Here is a 13,354-nt window from a genome sequence, read left to right on the forward strand (position 1 = left end):
GCTGTTTCCGCAGTGAAGGACCGGAGGACGAAGTCTGAGCTTTTTCTGTTATCTTCAGTTTTACTGTATCTACAATTGATAACATGAATTGATTGTAATAGAATGTTTTTTTCTCCTAACTGAATAAATATGATTTGAAAATATATTTTCTTGTTCTCATAATATCTGTCTCCATTGGTGCCAGTGTTTCTTTTTTATTGGTGTTTTACGCCGTACTCAAGAATAGTTCACTTATATGACGGCGGCCAGCATTATGGTGGGAGGAAAATAGACGACTATCCGCAGGTTGAAGCCGCACCTTCCCACGTATGAGAGGAATCCTGCATGAGCTGGACTTGAACTCACAGCGACCGCACTGGTGAGAGGCTCTCTGGTCATTACGCTGCGCTAGCGCGCTAAGCAACCGAGCCACGGAGCTCCCAACCCTCGAGTGTTTTAAAAAGTACAATACAAAACTAAAACGCAGGGCTCTTTGGGGGCGGGCGTTAGAATGGAATACCAGTGCGGCGCAATGATCCACGAGCCTCTCGCCAATGCGGTCGCTGTGAGTTCAAGTCCAGCTCGTGCTGGCTTCCTCTCTGGTCTGCCGGCAAGTTGCGGATGGTCGTGAGTTTCCCCGGGTTCTGCCCATTTTCCTCCCACTTTGCCTGGCCGCCATAGTATAAGTGAAAAATTCTTGAGTACTGCGTAAAACACCAATCAAATAAATAAATGACTAAATCAAAACTAAAACGCAGGAAGAAGTCATTTCCGTGGATGTTGGGGTAACTGCTCTTTAGTTTGGGACAGCACGTTTATGCTTTTATACACACAAATTGGAAGCGTAAGAATTGATGAGAGATTAGGGCAACTTCGTTGAGTAAAACATTCATCAATAGATGCATACGTTACTTCTTGTCAATATTCTTTAGCTTTTTTCAGTTCAAACGTCTCAATTTTTCTAACTTATTATGCGGTATAGTTGCTGTGATGTATCAGTTGTCATTGTGCGTGAATTGTATGTGTATATGTGTGCGCACAATACAGTCTATGGGAGGTAACTGTGTATGTTCAATGAACTAAGAGCGATACCTCCAACATGGTTGTCACGTGTTGCTCAAATCTATCGCTATCCTAGTGTTCTGTTCTGTTCTGTTTTTGTATTTTTTTTCATTTGTTCTCATTGATTTCAGTGGAAGCAAATGTTTGAACAGTAAGGTGGGCTTTATTGACTATACTTATGCTACATGTCGTCAATGACGCTACATAACTTTTTCCACAACAAAGGTATAATAGCAGCTGAGCTGTTACACTGATTTACACCCCCTTTTCACGGTAAAAACTACGTGAACGAGACTGAACCTTGCAAAACCCACCTACCGTGACTAGAACCACAGATCGTCGTATCGATCGAAACGGCCCGGTCATGTATGTTCTGTATGTGTATACAGACAAAATACAGACAAGGTCGGAAGTGAAGTTTTGCCCATTTTAGAAGTAAAACCTTTCACCGTTAATTTCGCGCTGACTTTTGTTCCGTGGTGTCCTGCGAGTCAAACGCCAACAACAGTTAGTCATAATTTCCCAGACTTTAGACACAATCCATCAAAACGTCACCACGTAGGTTACAGCCGAATCTGCTGGACACGGCGCCATTCTTTCCTGATTATTCTATCCTGTTATATTACTTATGTAGTATTTTGTGGCTTTATTGGGACTATATGGTGCTCCAAAAAGGTTAGCAGCAACAACATAAAACATTAGACGTATTTAACACGGCACGTTGAGTTATCTATTTCACTGTTAAAATTTCCATTGACCACATTGCTGGAGGCCATATTGGATTTTTTGCAATCGTCATGTACAAATTTGTTGTCCGTCTGGCTTAAACCGTATCTCTGTCCTTGTGATCATACGGCAATAATAACTTGATTACGATGATTTTGGTTCAGATAAACTTACATGTTCAAGCCAATAAAATATAAATACACCGCGATGTAAATTTGTCCCATTTATGATAACATACATTGAATAATATCTACTACTTTGAATTGCATATGAACTTTTGCACATATCAGTATTCATATTATTGCAATAAGATTGTTAGTTATATATTTCAACAACACCTGTTTCTCGTCCAAGCACTGCATGTGAGCAATGGTAACAGATGTCAGAACACAATACATTACAACTGTTTTATATTACTATTGTATATAATTGCACATAACGTGTTTTTGTGTCACCGAAACATATACACCTGAGGGTGTATTTGGGATAAATTAGGGTGTCGATTAGGACGTTAGGACGTCGATCGTGGGAAATGCGTGACGGCGTATATGTGATAAATTAGGGTGTCGATTGTGTGAAAAGTCTGAGGGTGTATATGGGATAAATTCGGGTGTCGGTTGTGGCAAAAGTGAGGTTGTGTATGGGACAAGTTAGGACGTCAATCTTGGAAATGCGTGACGACGTATATGTGATAAATTAGGGTGTCGATTGTGCGAAAAGTCTGAGGGTGTATATGAGATAAATTAGGGTGTCGATTGTGGCAAAAGTGTGATTGTGTATCGGGCAAGTTAAGACGTCAATCTTGGGAAATGCGTGACGACGTATATGTGATAAATTAGGGTGTCGATTGTGCGAAAAGTCTGAGGGTGTATATGGGATAAATTAGGGTGTCGGTTGTGCGAAAAGTGTGATTGTGTATAAGACAAGCTAGGACGTCAATCGTGGGAAATGTGTGACGGCGTATATGTGATAAATTAGGGTGTCAATTGTGTGAAAAGTGTGATTGTGTATATGGGATAAATTAGGGCGTCGATTGCGGGAAATTTGTGAGGGTGTACTTTGTAATAATTCCAGGTATCGACCGCCAGTGGTTAAGTAAACATTGATTATATACAACGAAAGACACCGTGTTACGACGGTATCTCTGATACATGTCACTGATTAAATATTGTTGTGTCCTGTGCATGATTTGCCCAATCTGAATTTTTTCTGTTTTATGTTTACATCTTTCTTTTTGGGTTGAAAATGGTTTTAAACAATGTCAATGAATAACATACCGGCTATTAACTAAGAAGTTGTTTTTCGTCTGCATGTGTGTGGTGTCTAATTTTGTTTCCAGTGAGATTCAAGAGTGTGGTGATTAGCAGTCCGCAGACTCAGTGCACCGTGAACAATTTTTCCTCTGTCTAATTTTGTTTCCAGTGAGATTCAGAAGTGTGGTGATTAGCAGTCCACAGACTCAGTGCACCGTGAACAATTTGTTCCTCTGTCTAATTTTGTTTCCAGTGAGATTCAAGAGTGTGGTGATTAACAGCCCGCAGACTCAGTGCACCGTGAACAATTTTTCCTCTGTCTAATTTTGTTTCCAGTGAGATTCAGAAGTGCGGTGATTAGTACTCAGCAGATTCAGTGCACCGTGAACAATTTGTTACTCTGTCTAATTTTGTTTCCAGTGAGATTCAGAAGTGTTGCGTTTAGCAGTCCACAGACTGAGTGCGCCGTGAACAATTTGTTCCTCTGTCTAATTTTGTTTCCAGTGAGATTCAGAAGTGTGGTGATTAGTACTCAGCAGATTCAGTGCGCCGTGAACAATTTGTTACTCTGTCTAATTTTGTTTCCAGTGAGATTCAGAAGTGTGGTGATTAGTACTCAGCAGATTCAGTGCGCCGTGAACATAACAGGTTTTTAATTCATATATAAATTTTAATGAGTATTAAATCAATATTTCGCAAAAAGTATTTCCTATGCAATCGAATGATAACATCGATTTACTAGATTCGACCATTAGCTTACAAACACGAGGAGTGGTTTCGTATATTCTCTCGTGCATCAAGTTGGGGAGATTTTAATAAAGTCCGATAGGTTTGGCAAAGAAATGGTTTATTTTTCTGACTATCATCCAATGTCAAGGTAAAGATCATGTTTATAATTACATTATCATCACTGGCAGAAATTGGCCTATAGAGAAACTCAATTGATTAAACAAAACAAACTTAGTCGTGACTGCCGGACTCTCACCATGTGGTGTATATGTTATACACTATAGGTTATATCAGCGTGTTGTCGTGGTATACGGCCTTATCATGGAAACGAAATATCAGACCGTATCCAAAGGCAACACGCTGGTCACTGTGTTGTCACACCGACAGCCCGTCGAGACCGACGTCACGGCACATGCGATGAGAAGAAGGGCACGAGGCCCGACTGGGAGCCTTCGTTTAGCTGAGAGAAAAATACTTGCCGGACACGACACTGTGTTATAATGTTGTACGGCCTACCATGCACAGTGTAACTTCAGTTTTGGCCTTTATAATGCATTCTCGATAGAAAGGAAGATCGTATTTGGTTTACTATACTTACAATTCGCGTTCAGTATATGGTCTTGTTATATATATTATACATGTATATATCTATATATATAGGAGTGGTTTCGTATATATATATATTTGTTGTGTTTAATCCAGGAGCGAACGTTGCACAGTGGGAATCCCCACTTCCTAATTTGCATGTTCTCTCTTTGGGCGGGCAGTTTAGATCAGTGATGGATTTCACCTTACAATTCTCTTAATTGACATTTTTCACAAAAATTCCAGGAGGTTTAATGGTGTTGGCTTCAACTTGAGTTTTTGGTGTCTCTTAACATATTCTGTCTGCGCACGTGAATGTTCCACCGGTAATGACGCCTTCTCATGCTGGTTCGATTTGGACAGCATATAAGGAGGATATCACCTTTTTAAATACAGCTTGATTTAATATTCTTTTAGTCGTTTGAGTCAAGAGGAATTATTTATTTATTTATTTATTTGATGTTTTACACCGTACTCAAGAATATTTCACTTATACGACGGCGGCCAGCATTATGGTCGGAGGAAACCAAACAGAGCCCGGGTGAAATCCAGGACCATCCGCAGGTTGCTGATAGACCATCCCACGTATGGCCGGAGATTAAACCAGCATGAGCTGGACTTGAGCTCACAGCAGATGCATTGGTGAGAGACTCCTGGGTCATTACGCTGCGCTAGCACGCTAACCAAATGAGCCACAGAGGCCCCGCGTAGTGAGGAAGTAATAATAATGAGATAATTAGAGATAAGAATTAAGGCCATTTTAAAACCGTCAGTCACGACAGCATAACGGGACATAACGGGACATGCGCAGAAAACCCTAGTTGCGAGGCGGCCAGTGCGTCATCCGCCACACAGTATATAATACTGATCTGGTGAAAACAAATAATAAAGCAGGTCATTGTGTCGAAGGCAATAAGGAAGTATAATCTTAAACTATTTTTGGAATAGTCAATATCTATTTTTATTTTTTTATTGTTGTTTAATATACTTCATAATTTTTTGTCTTACCTGATCTACCTTATATATATATATATATATATATATATATATATATATATATATATATATATATATATATATATATATATATATATATATATATATATATATATTGGTCACCAACGTGTGTCTGAAGTAAAACTCATGGATGCATTTTTGTATCTACCAATACAATTGTCGAGAAGATTGGAGTCTGCGTATCTATGATGACTATATACTAGTACTCTAATTGCCACTGTTAAAGCAGTCTGCATTTCCTTGCTTGTATACCTGCTAGTACCTGTTTTAGCGACAGTATACCAGATAACTTTTTATTTTAAATCCATAAATCCTAATGAAGGAGGCTTAATATTCCCTAAATTTTACATTGGCCATTTTTCGCGTTTTGCGTGATTTAGATCCCACATTTTGTACACAAAAATGTCATTTGGCGGAGAAAAAGTATGAATCTTATCCTAATTATTTCATTAAATACTGTTGCAGAAAAAAAGCAAATCCAGGCTGTTGACTTTAGCATTTATCATAAGATTTTCTTTGTAAATCTTACAGCTAGGTACATCCAGATTTCGAAAGCCTCAGTGTATTCGTTACTATCACCAAAAAAAAAAAAAAAAAACCAAAGCTTGTGCTTACCTGTACAGGTTATTCATGCACAAGTAAATAAAATATTACGCAGTGAATCCAGTCTAAATACGACCAACAATGTTCTCGTGATAAATAGAAATTAAGGATCCCATGTCCTCGCTTCACGTCACCTGTCCCTTTTTTAATCTCTCCAATTTTTAATCCAGGATTTGAAACATAATTTCGATTTGTTATATCGCTTTATTTATTTATTTGAAGTTTAACGCCGCATTGGAAACCACGGCGATGTGAAACCACGCGGAAATTCACTGCCCTTTGCAAGAAGCCCCACAAACCTCCTGACCAAGGACCGCTTGTATAAAGCGATCGTAGGCTAAGTTGATGGTATCTGGCATGGTGACACGTGTTAAAAGCATATGTTGTCTTGGTAGTTAACTTACGCTACGATTACTTTTATGCAAGAAACTTCTGAATCCGCAGGCCAACCAACTGGATTCGAGTCGAATCTATTCGAATTATTCCAATGCGAATTTTTTTGGTCTTGGGCCAACCTCCATATACCGCAGCCAACGATTTAAGTGTGCTCCACGCTGTGTGCGACTTTCCCACGGGCATTTATGTAGCATTCTCTATCCGCACAATCACATCAACCGCAAAGTGAGCTGTAAACTTTCTTTGGAGTTGATCACATTGGAATTCCACAACTAGAACATCTTGGTATATCACCGTGGTGTTTCTACACGCATCTGGGCCATCGTTGGCACAGATGAAAAAAGGGTTCGTATATAAATTATATCCATATACTCAGACAATGATACTTTAAAAGTTTCAAATCGGGTTAATTATAAAAATCTGAGATATATATTTTTTTTTAACCTTGCAGTTCATGAACAATGCTCGTCTGACCTTGGTTCTTTCTATGCACAGGTGTAAATAATTGGCCTACGTGGATAGGTGTTTTGACGATCCATCTTATCTGAATTGAAATTTGATCAGTGATGAGATCAATGAGTCTTATCTTAATTTGGTGCAGACTGGACTAGACTACCCCATTCTATATAAATCAAAACTAGAAAGATCACTCGGTGCAGTAAATTTTGCCAGACCGTGATGAAATGTAGTTATACATACCATGTATTCATCCGTAAAAAAATATATCCGTTAGTTAATTATAAACTTTAAATTAACCTTTTTTATTAGCTTATATCCTTAATAAATTTCCTGTACTTGGACTGATCGTGTTATTTAAAGAGACGGCGAATCTGAGAAATCATCATTGTGAGTTTGTGACAAGCCCGGCACGATGTCTCCGCTTGGAATCCTCATCGTTTTTCTCGGAGTTCACACGGCTCAAGGTATTAAACATTCTTCCTTCCTTCTTTATTTACTAATTTGTTGGTTTACAAAGTGCACAAGATAATTTTATTTCATGTAAAACTTCAGATGTAGTTAAAAAAAATTGTGTAGACACAGGGCCTGTAATAAATACGCACACTTCGCCTTGTAATTCGTTAGCAGAATTCAGCACGTTAAAACGCAACAAATCTGTGTGTATTCCAATTGTTCCTGTGACGCAACAAGTATTGTATGAAGTATCATTGTATTCACAATGAACGTATTATTTATTTATTTGATTGGCGTTTCACGTCCTAGTCAAAAATATTACGTTTATACGACTGCGGCCCGCGTTATGGTGGGAGGGCACCCAACTATAACCTGAGGAAACCAGCAAGAGCTGGACTTGAACTCACTGTGACAACACTTTCTTTAGATTCCTCAAGTTTGAGATATGTATAGTTGCATAGATTCAGTTTGGGAATATAGCCGATCTCTTGGATAGACCAGCGCCTCCCCCCCCCCACCCCTCCCAACCTTGTTAAATGAACTCTGATATGCGCGATATGGGATAAAATGAAAAACAGATGATCCATTATCAAGCAGTTGTTTTATATCTTCTTCAAATTTGAAACCAACGTCATAAATGATTTGCATTTTCAACTTTTCAACTCCCAGTAATTTATTTTAACTGGAAAGAACAATGAAAGAAATATTGCCTCTGGGAATTAAGTTTACGCCATTTTCCGGTTTTGTTGAGCTGGAAATTGGCCCGAAATGGTGAATTTTAATAAAGTCGACCCATGTTTACCTGATGTGACCTCTTCGTACGTCGATCATATCGTGAAAGTGACATCATCCAAAAATATGTCACAACCTTTCAAAAAGCTCAACGGAAAAACGTGGACAACGATGTTGTCTTAAAAGTTTGTTCTGGAGTATGAAGCATCAGGTACTTTTAAAATGACAAGAAATTGACGCTTTGACAGCGAGTTGATGTGCAAACATAGGTGGGCATGGGCATGCAGCACGCGAAAACAATAGCTTAACGTGTAAAATATCCTGACAGTTGTGAGTAAAAGAGAGATATCAGGCAATTTCCTCTCGTATACGTCACGGAACGAGATAAAACTTATTCAGGAGACGAAATAAATCCATGCACCTAACTTTTGTCCACGACGCGTAAGTTTTGGAAGATATCTTCGTTCCGCCCACTTGATCATAGTGTGGTGTGTGGTGGGGGGGGGGGGGGGGGGGGGGCTCTGTTTGAGTACAAGAATTTTACTATGGACGTCGTCTAGGCTGTTCACATCTGATTTGATGGTTGAGGTCGCGAGTTCGAATCAAGCTCCCGCTGCTTGGCTGTGGTCTTAAGTTAGTTTTCTTACAGGTTGGTGGATATTTTCTAACAAGAAAAAAGAAGAAGACAACAAGATATGTGCGGCGACACCACAGGATGATTCCGATCTTCAGGTGGAGTATACCTTGTACACAACGGAGAACCCTGACAATGGAGATAATCTGACTCCTGACGCCGACTCTCTCAGACAGTCAAAGTTCAAAGCCGACAGGGACACGAAATTTCTCATCCATGGGTACACCGACCAGGGATCTTCCGATTGGGTGAAAAACATGGCCAAAGAGTTCTTGAAACATGTGCGTAGCGAATACCAATTATATATATATATATATATATATATATATATATATATATATATATATATATATATAGTAATTTATTTTTTATTTATATATATGTTCAAATCAAGCTGGTTATAGCATGATATAGAGCAGAGCAATGACTCTATCACTAATGCGACGTAAAACACAAATTAAATAAATAAGTAAACAAATAAATATGTATGGCAATGTACACATACCGGTACTGCTATATCTGAGTTGAGCATTAGAGTGAGGATCCGTAGGTATTTCCTTACAGATTTGAATCAAGACCCTTTCAATAAAAAGATTGTGGGTAAAGCACCAATCAAACAGGCCTTGGAACTAAATACACTCCATGAATCCAGAAGCTATCTATAATGCATAATACAGTAGTGGTGCGGGAAAGAACACTTTTCGAATATATAATCCTAGACGGAATCCCTTTGGTAGGGTTGTGAGTATCTGCACAGAGACCTTCTCGTACTTGATGCTTTCTGTGAATAATCTTTTCTCAGAAGAATTTACTGGAAACCTTGTAGAACATGAGCTTATATGTAAGCTAAGTAATTCCGCAGACATTGATTTTTGAATATCTCAATATTTCGACTTTAATAAAGTCATCCTCAGAAGAAGTGTGCCAAGTGGAGCACCTTTTAGCCATATGTACGCGTAGGCTCCCAGAAGAGCATAATTAACAATTTAATTAACAAACATGTCTAATAAAATAAGCTTGATATTAAACGAACATTTATGATGTTGTTTCAATGTTACAACCTCTTCGGAGTTAATTTGCTTATTTGGTATGCAAAACTATTCAGTGGATCAACTAGATTATGGACTATACGCTTTAGATGGTGTGGAAATTTTCCAGTTAGATTTCTTCGTTACTTATGCAAACTGAAAGTATCGTAAGATTGATACAATACCGGTGTGATCTCTGATATATGTATGAACTTCCGGTTATCTAACTGTCTAGCTTTCCTGAGATAGCTGCGCTAATAAAAGAAACCAACAACGTCTGTTTCCCACACAGGAAGACCTAAACGTTGTTGCTGTCAACTGGCAGAAGGGAGCAGACAGCCTGTACTACGGTCAGTCGGCAGCCAACACGAGGCGAGTGGGCGAGATGGTCGGGGATTTCATCAGACAGCTGAAGGAGGTGATGGGAGCCCCGTACAGCAGCCAGCACCTGATAGGACATAGTCTGGGCGCTCACATCTCAGGCTTCGCCGGGGCAAGTCTTAACGGACAAGTCGCCAGAATTACAGGTGAGCGACAGGAATGTGGCACACTTGAGAGAAAGACTACTAACAGAGAAATCAGTCGATTTACTGAAGCTAAATTATTTGGAAGAAATTTTTCTGGGGGATCCGATTGTGGCATTGTTTCGAAAGTGGATTAATTTACCTTCGTTTTTTTTTATCCTTTTCTAATTTGTTTCGCACTGATTCTACTGTTTGCATTTCAGCATATCAGTCCTTTTAAATGGAGATGTACATGCACAGCTGTTACTATGCGATGCAGTGTGAACGGAGTCATAGCTTGACATTTGATGTCTTTAAAATCTAGGCCTTAGAAATAGACATTCATATACTAATCGCAATAATGCCGGAAAAACACAAGGAATGTTCCATAGGCACATCAATTTAACCGGAATCCAAGTTGTGTACCATGCTAGTACGTAAGCTATCCATTATCAAAACATGTATCTCAGCTGCGGTTTGATTGCAACTGTTCATACATCCAACTGTGGCGATATAACAAAGCGCCTCCTAGATTTCCAAAAAGTACACCTTCCCAGCTTTTAAATTCTAAGTTTCATGAAGAACATCAGAATTTATTGTCCTTACGTCTATCTGTACGGTAAGTTTCTAAGATCTTTCATGCTATAACCGCGCGCTGAATCTGCCTTATTCTCGGAAATAAGAGAGGGCTGTTTTTGCACATTGCACCCTTTTTTTTATTAGCACCCTTGAAGCTCTTCAAACTAATCCTGGTTAATATGAAAGCTCACCCACTTTCTCCTCTTGTTGAAAGCCCATCGTTTACAAGTCAATACAAACTGGGTATAAGTTAGGTAAAGTATCACACTGTGTTAACTGCATGTTTTTTTCAGCGTATACACTATTTGACAGCAGATGTACAGCTGTATTATAAGATACACTTCCTCAGTTTTGCGTTTTTAACAGGGTTGGATCCAGCAGGGCCGTGTTTTCGGTTTTCTGGGCCCGATGACCGACTTAGTGACGACGACGCCATCTTTGTTGACGCTATCCACACGGATGGGGACTTGCTTCTACAAGGGGGTATATTTGTACTCTCCTTGGCTTAAGCTTTGAGGGTGTGGGGGCGTATATATGATTGTCGTGGAGAAAATGTGATTCTGTCAAGTTTTTGTGACATTGCCCATTCCTATTTCTTATCTTTTGAGAAACACATGGACTTCCTAAAGGATAATGCACTAAAAGCCAGTTTCACAAACCAATTTCGGTCTTTAGACTTAAATGTTACTCCAAATTAAATACAAATAATAAAATTAAATGCATAAAACTGATAAATTTGTGACCGATGATTCTATGTTGTGGTCACACAAGCGTAGCCCACATTGAGCATTCAGTTTCAATTATTTGCTTTTTAATGAAATTTGAAGTTGACGAAGGACTTCAGCTTTAAAAAAAAAAGCCTGAAACAGATCCCAAATATCGAGTCACATTTATTTGTCACGAGAAGTTGACATTTATAACATTTTTTTAACATACTTCAGGTTTTGGAACTGAGTTACCTATGGGAGACGCCGACTTCTACCCTAATGGTGGAGAAAAACAACCCGGATGTGACAGTTGGATCTGGCAGCATCTCGTGGACCTGTTTACCAAGTGGATAGATGGTATGACAGAGGGGGCTTAAAGCCAGTGTTATACGTTGGCAGATATATATAAGGTTTTAGTCTCTATACTGTAGTATATATATATATATATATATATATACTGTAGTATATCGGGTCTTCACATCGGGTCTTCACATCACTTTTCGAAAGTATCCCACTTGTGAAAGGCTTTGATACAATACGATACACACCGGTGTCCAGTGTGTATAGATTGCCTTAGTAACCGTTGTTTCTGTCAACAGCATGGCTGTGTATGTCGGACTCTTGACGGTTGGTTTACGAATGTCTGTTTCGACGTATAGATCCTAGAAATCTGGCACAGTTTCACACGTTTGTTCAGCTATCATTATCTGACACAATCGCCAGGCTGCACACATCAGCACACTAGCTGTAACATCAGTTAGAGTACTCTGGAGGTGAATGGCTTCAGACTGGTGCTATAGTCCGATAGCCTGTGGCTAAGAGGACAGTCCGTTAGAATTAAGCACCGCCGTCATAGCATCGAACTAATGTTAATTACTTAATTAATTAATGATATAGTGGCCAGGTTTATGAAGGGTGGAGGAAACCGGAGTAACCCAGAATAAACCATTGACCTTTGGCAAGGAACTGGTAACCCATTCCACGTGTGACATACGTTCCAGTGGTGAAAAGGCAGGCGATCCAGTGAATGTCACCAGAACTGGTTTTCACCGGTTATGTACGTGTGATCATTTTTCAACACCACGCTGTAGTCTTTATTATTATGTCGAGACAAGTGAAATAGGGGTATATTTTTGGAGCCGAGTTGAAGACATAAGGCGATAAGAAATAACTGATGTCTGTACCTTGTAGTTGCCATTTTTGAAATAAGTACCATTTTTGAAATAAGTACCATTTTTGGAATAAGTTGCACTTTTGAAATGATAAATGATTATCACTGATATAATCCTGCTGACTACTTTTGAAACAAAAAAAAAATGCACTGTTTTCATAAATGATCAATATGTTTTAAATGTGCAATTTACTTTGATAAAAATGATCTTTTTTATTCCATTCTATGACATTAATTTTAAAGCTGATATGTTGTTTCAACATTTGTTCCTACGTGCCTTTTTTTGCCACAGGTTTTACAAGCAGTCTTGCGTGCAATCACCTCAGGGTGTTAGATCTATTCAGGGAGTCCATCGACCCGGCCAACTCTTTCAAGGCTTACCCCTGCGACAGCTATGATGATTACAATGACTGCAGAACCTGTAGGTCTCGGGGGTGCTCCAGGATGGGTTATCACGCCTCTCCAATGAAGCATGGGATCTACACCCTGCGCACACACAGCAAATCTCCGTACTCCTACGACTATTAACCCTACCCGCCAGTCTCATGCTATTCGATTAAGTGCCATACATGGCATCTCTCATGATAAACGGGATTCGTGATCTCTGTCGACAGACGTCTTTTGTTTTACATTTATTAGTTTTTACAGCACCTATCCATCAATTTGGCAGCTTCGATGGCCTAATGGTTAGCGTGTCGGCCTCGAAGTCCCCGGTATCAAACCCGGGTCGGGTCATAC

The 13,354-nt window shown here is 39.3% G+C and overlaps 1 protein-coding gene across 1 annotated transcript; it reads left to right on the plus strand.

Moving 5' to 3' along the window:
* The first annotated feature begins 7,221 nt into the window (after window positions 1-7,221).
* Window positions 7,222-13,144, plus strand: LOC135470794 (pancreatic triacylglycerol lipase-like). Its single transcript, XM_064749836.1, has 6 exons — window positions 7,222-7,273; window positions 8,644-8,909; window positions 9,949-10,183; window positions 11,105-11,221; window positions 11,680-11,802; window positions 12,909-13,144. The coding sequence occupies exons 1-6, from the start codon at window positions 7,222-7,224 to the stop codon at window positions 13,142-13,144; spliced, it is 1,029 nt and encodes a 342-aa protein (XP_064605906.1).
* Window positions 13,145-13,354: the final 210 nt, after the last annotated feature.

This window comes from Liolophura sinensis, chromosome 7 (assembly GCF_032854445.1).
Source record: "Liolophura sinensis isolate JHLJ2023 chromosome 7, CUHK_Ljap_v2, whole genome shotgun sequence".
Classification (NCBI taxonomy): domain Eukaryota; kingdom Metazoa; phylum Mollusca; class Polyplacophora; order Chitonida; family Chitonidae; genus Liolophura; species Liolophura sinensis.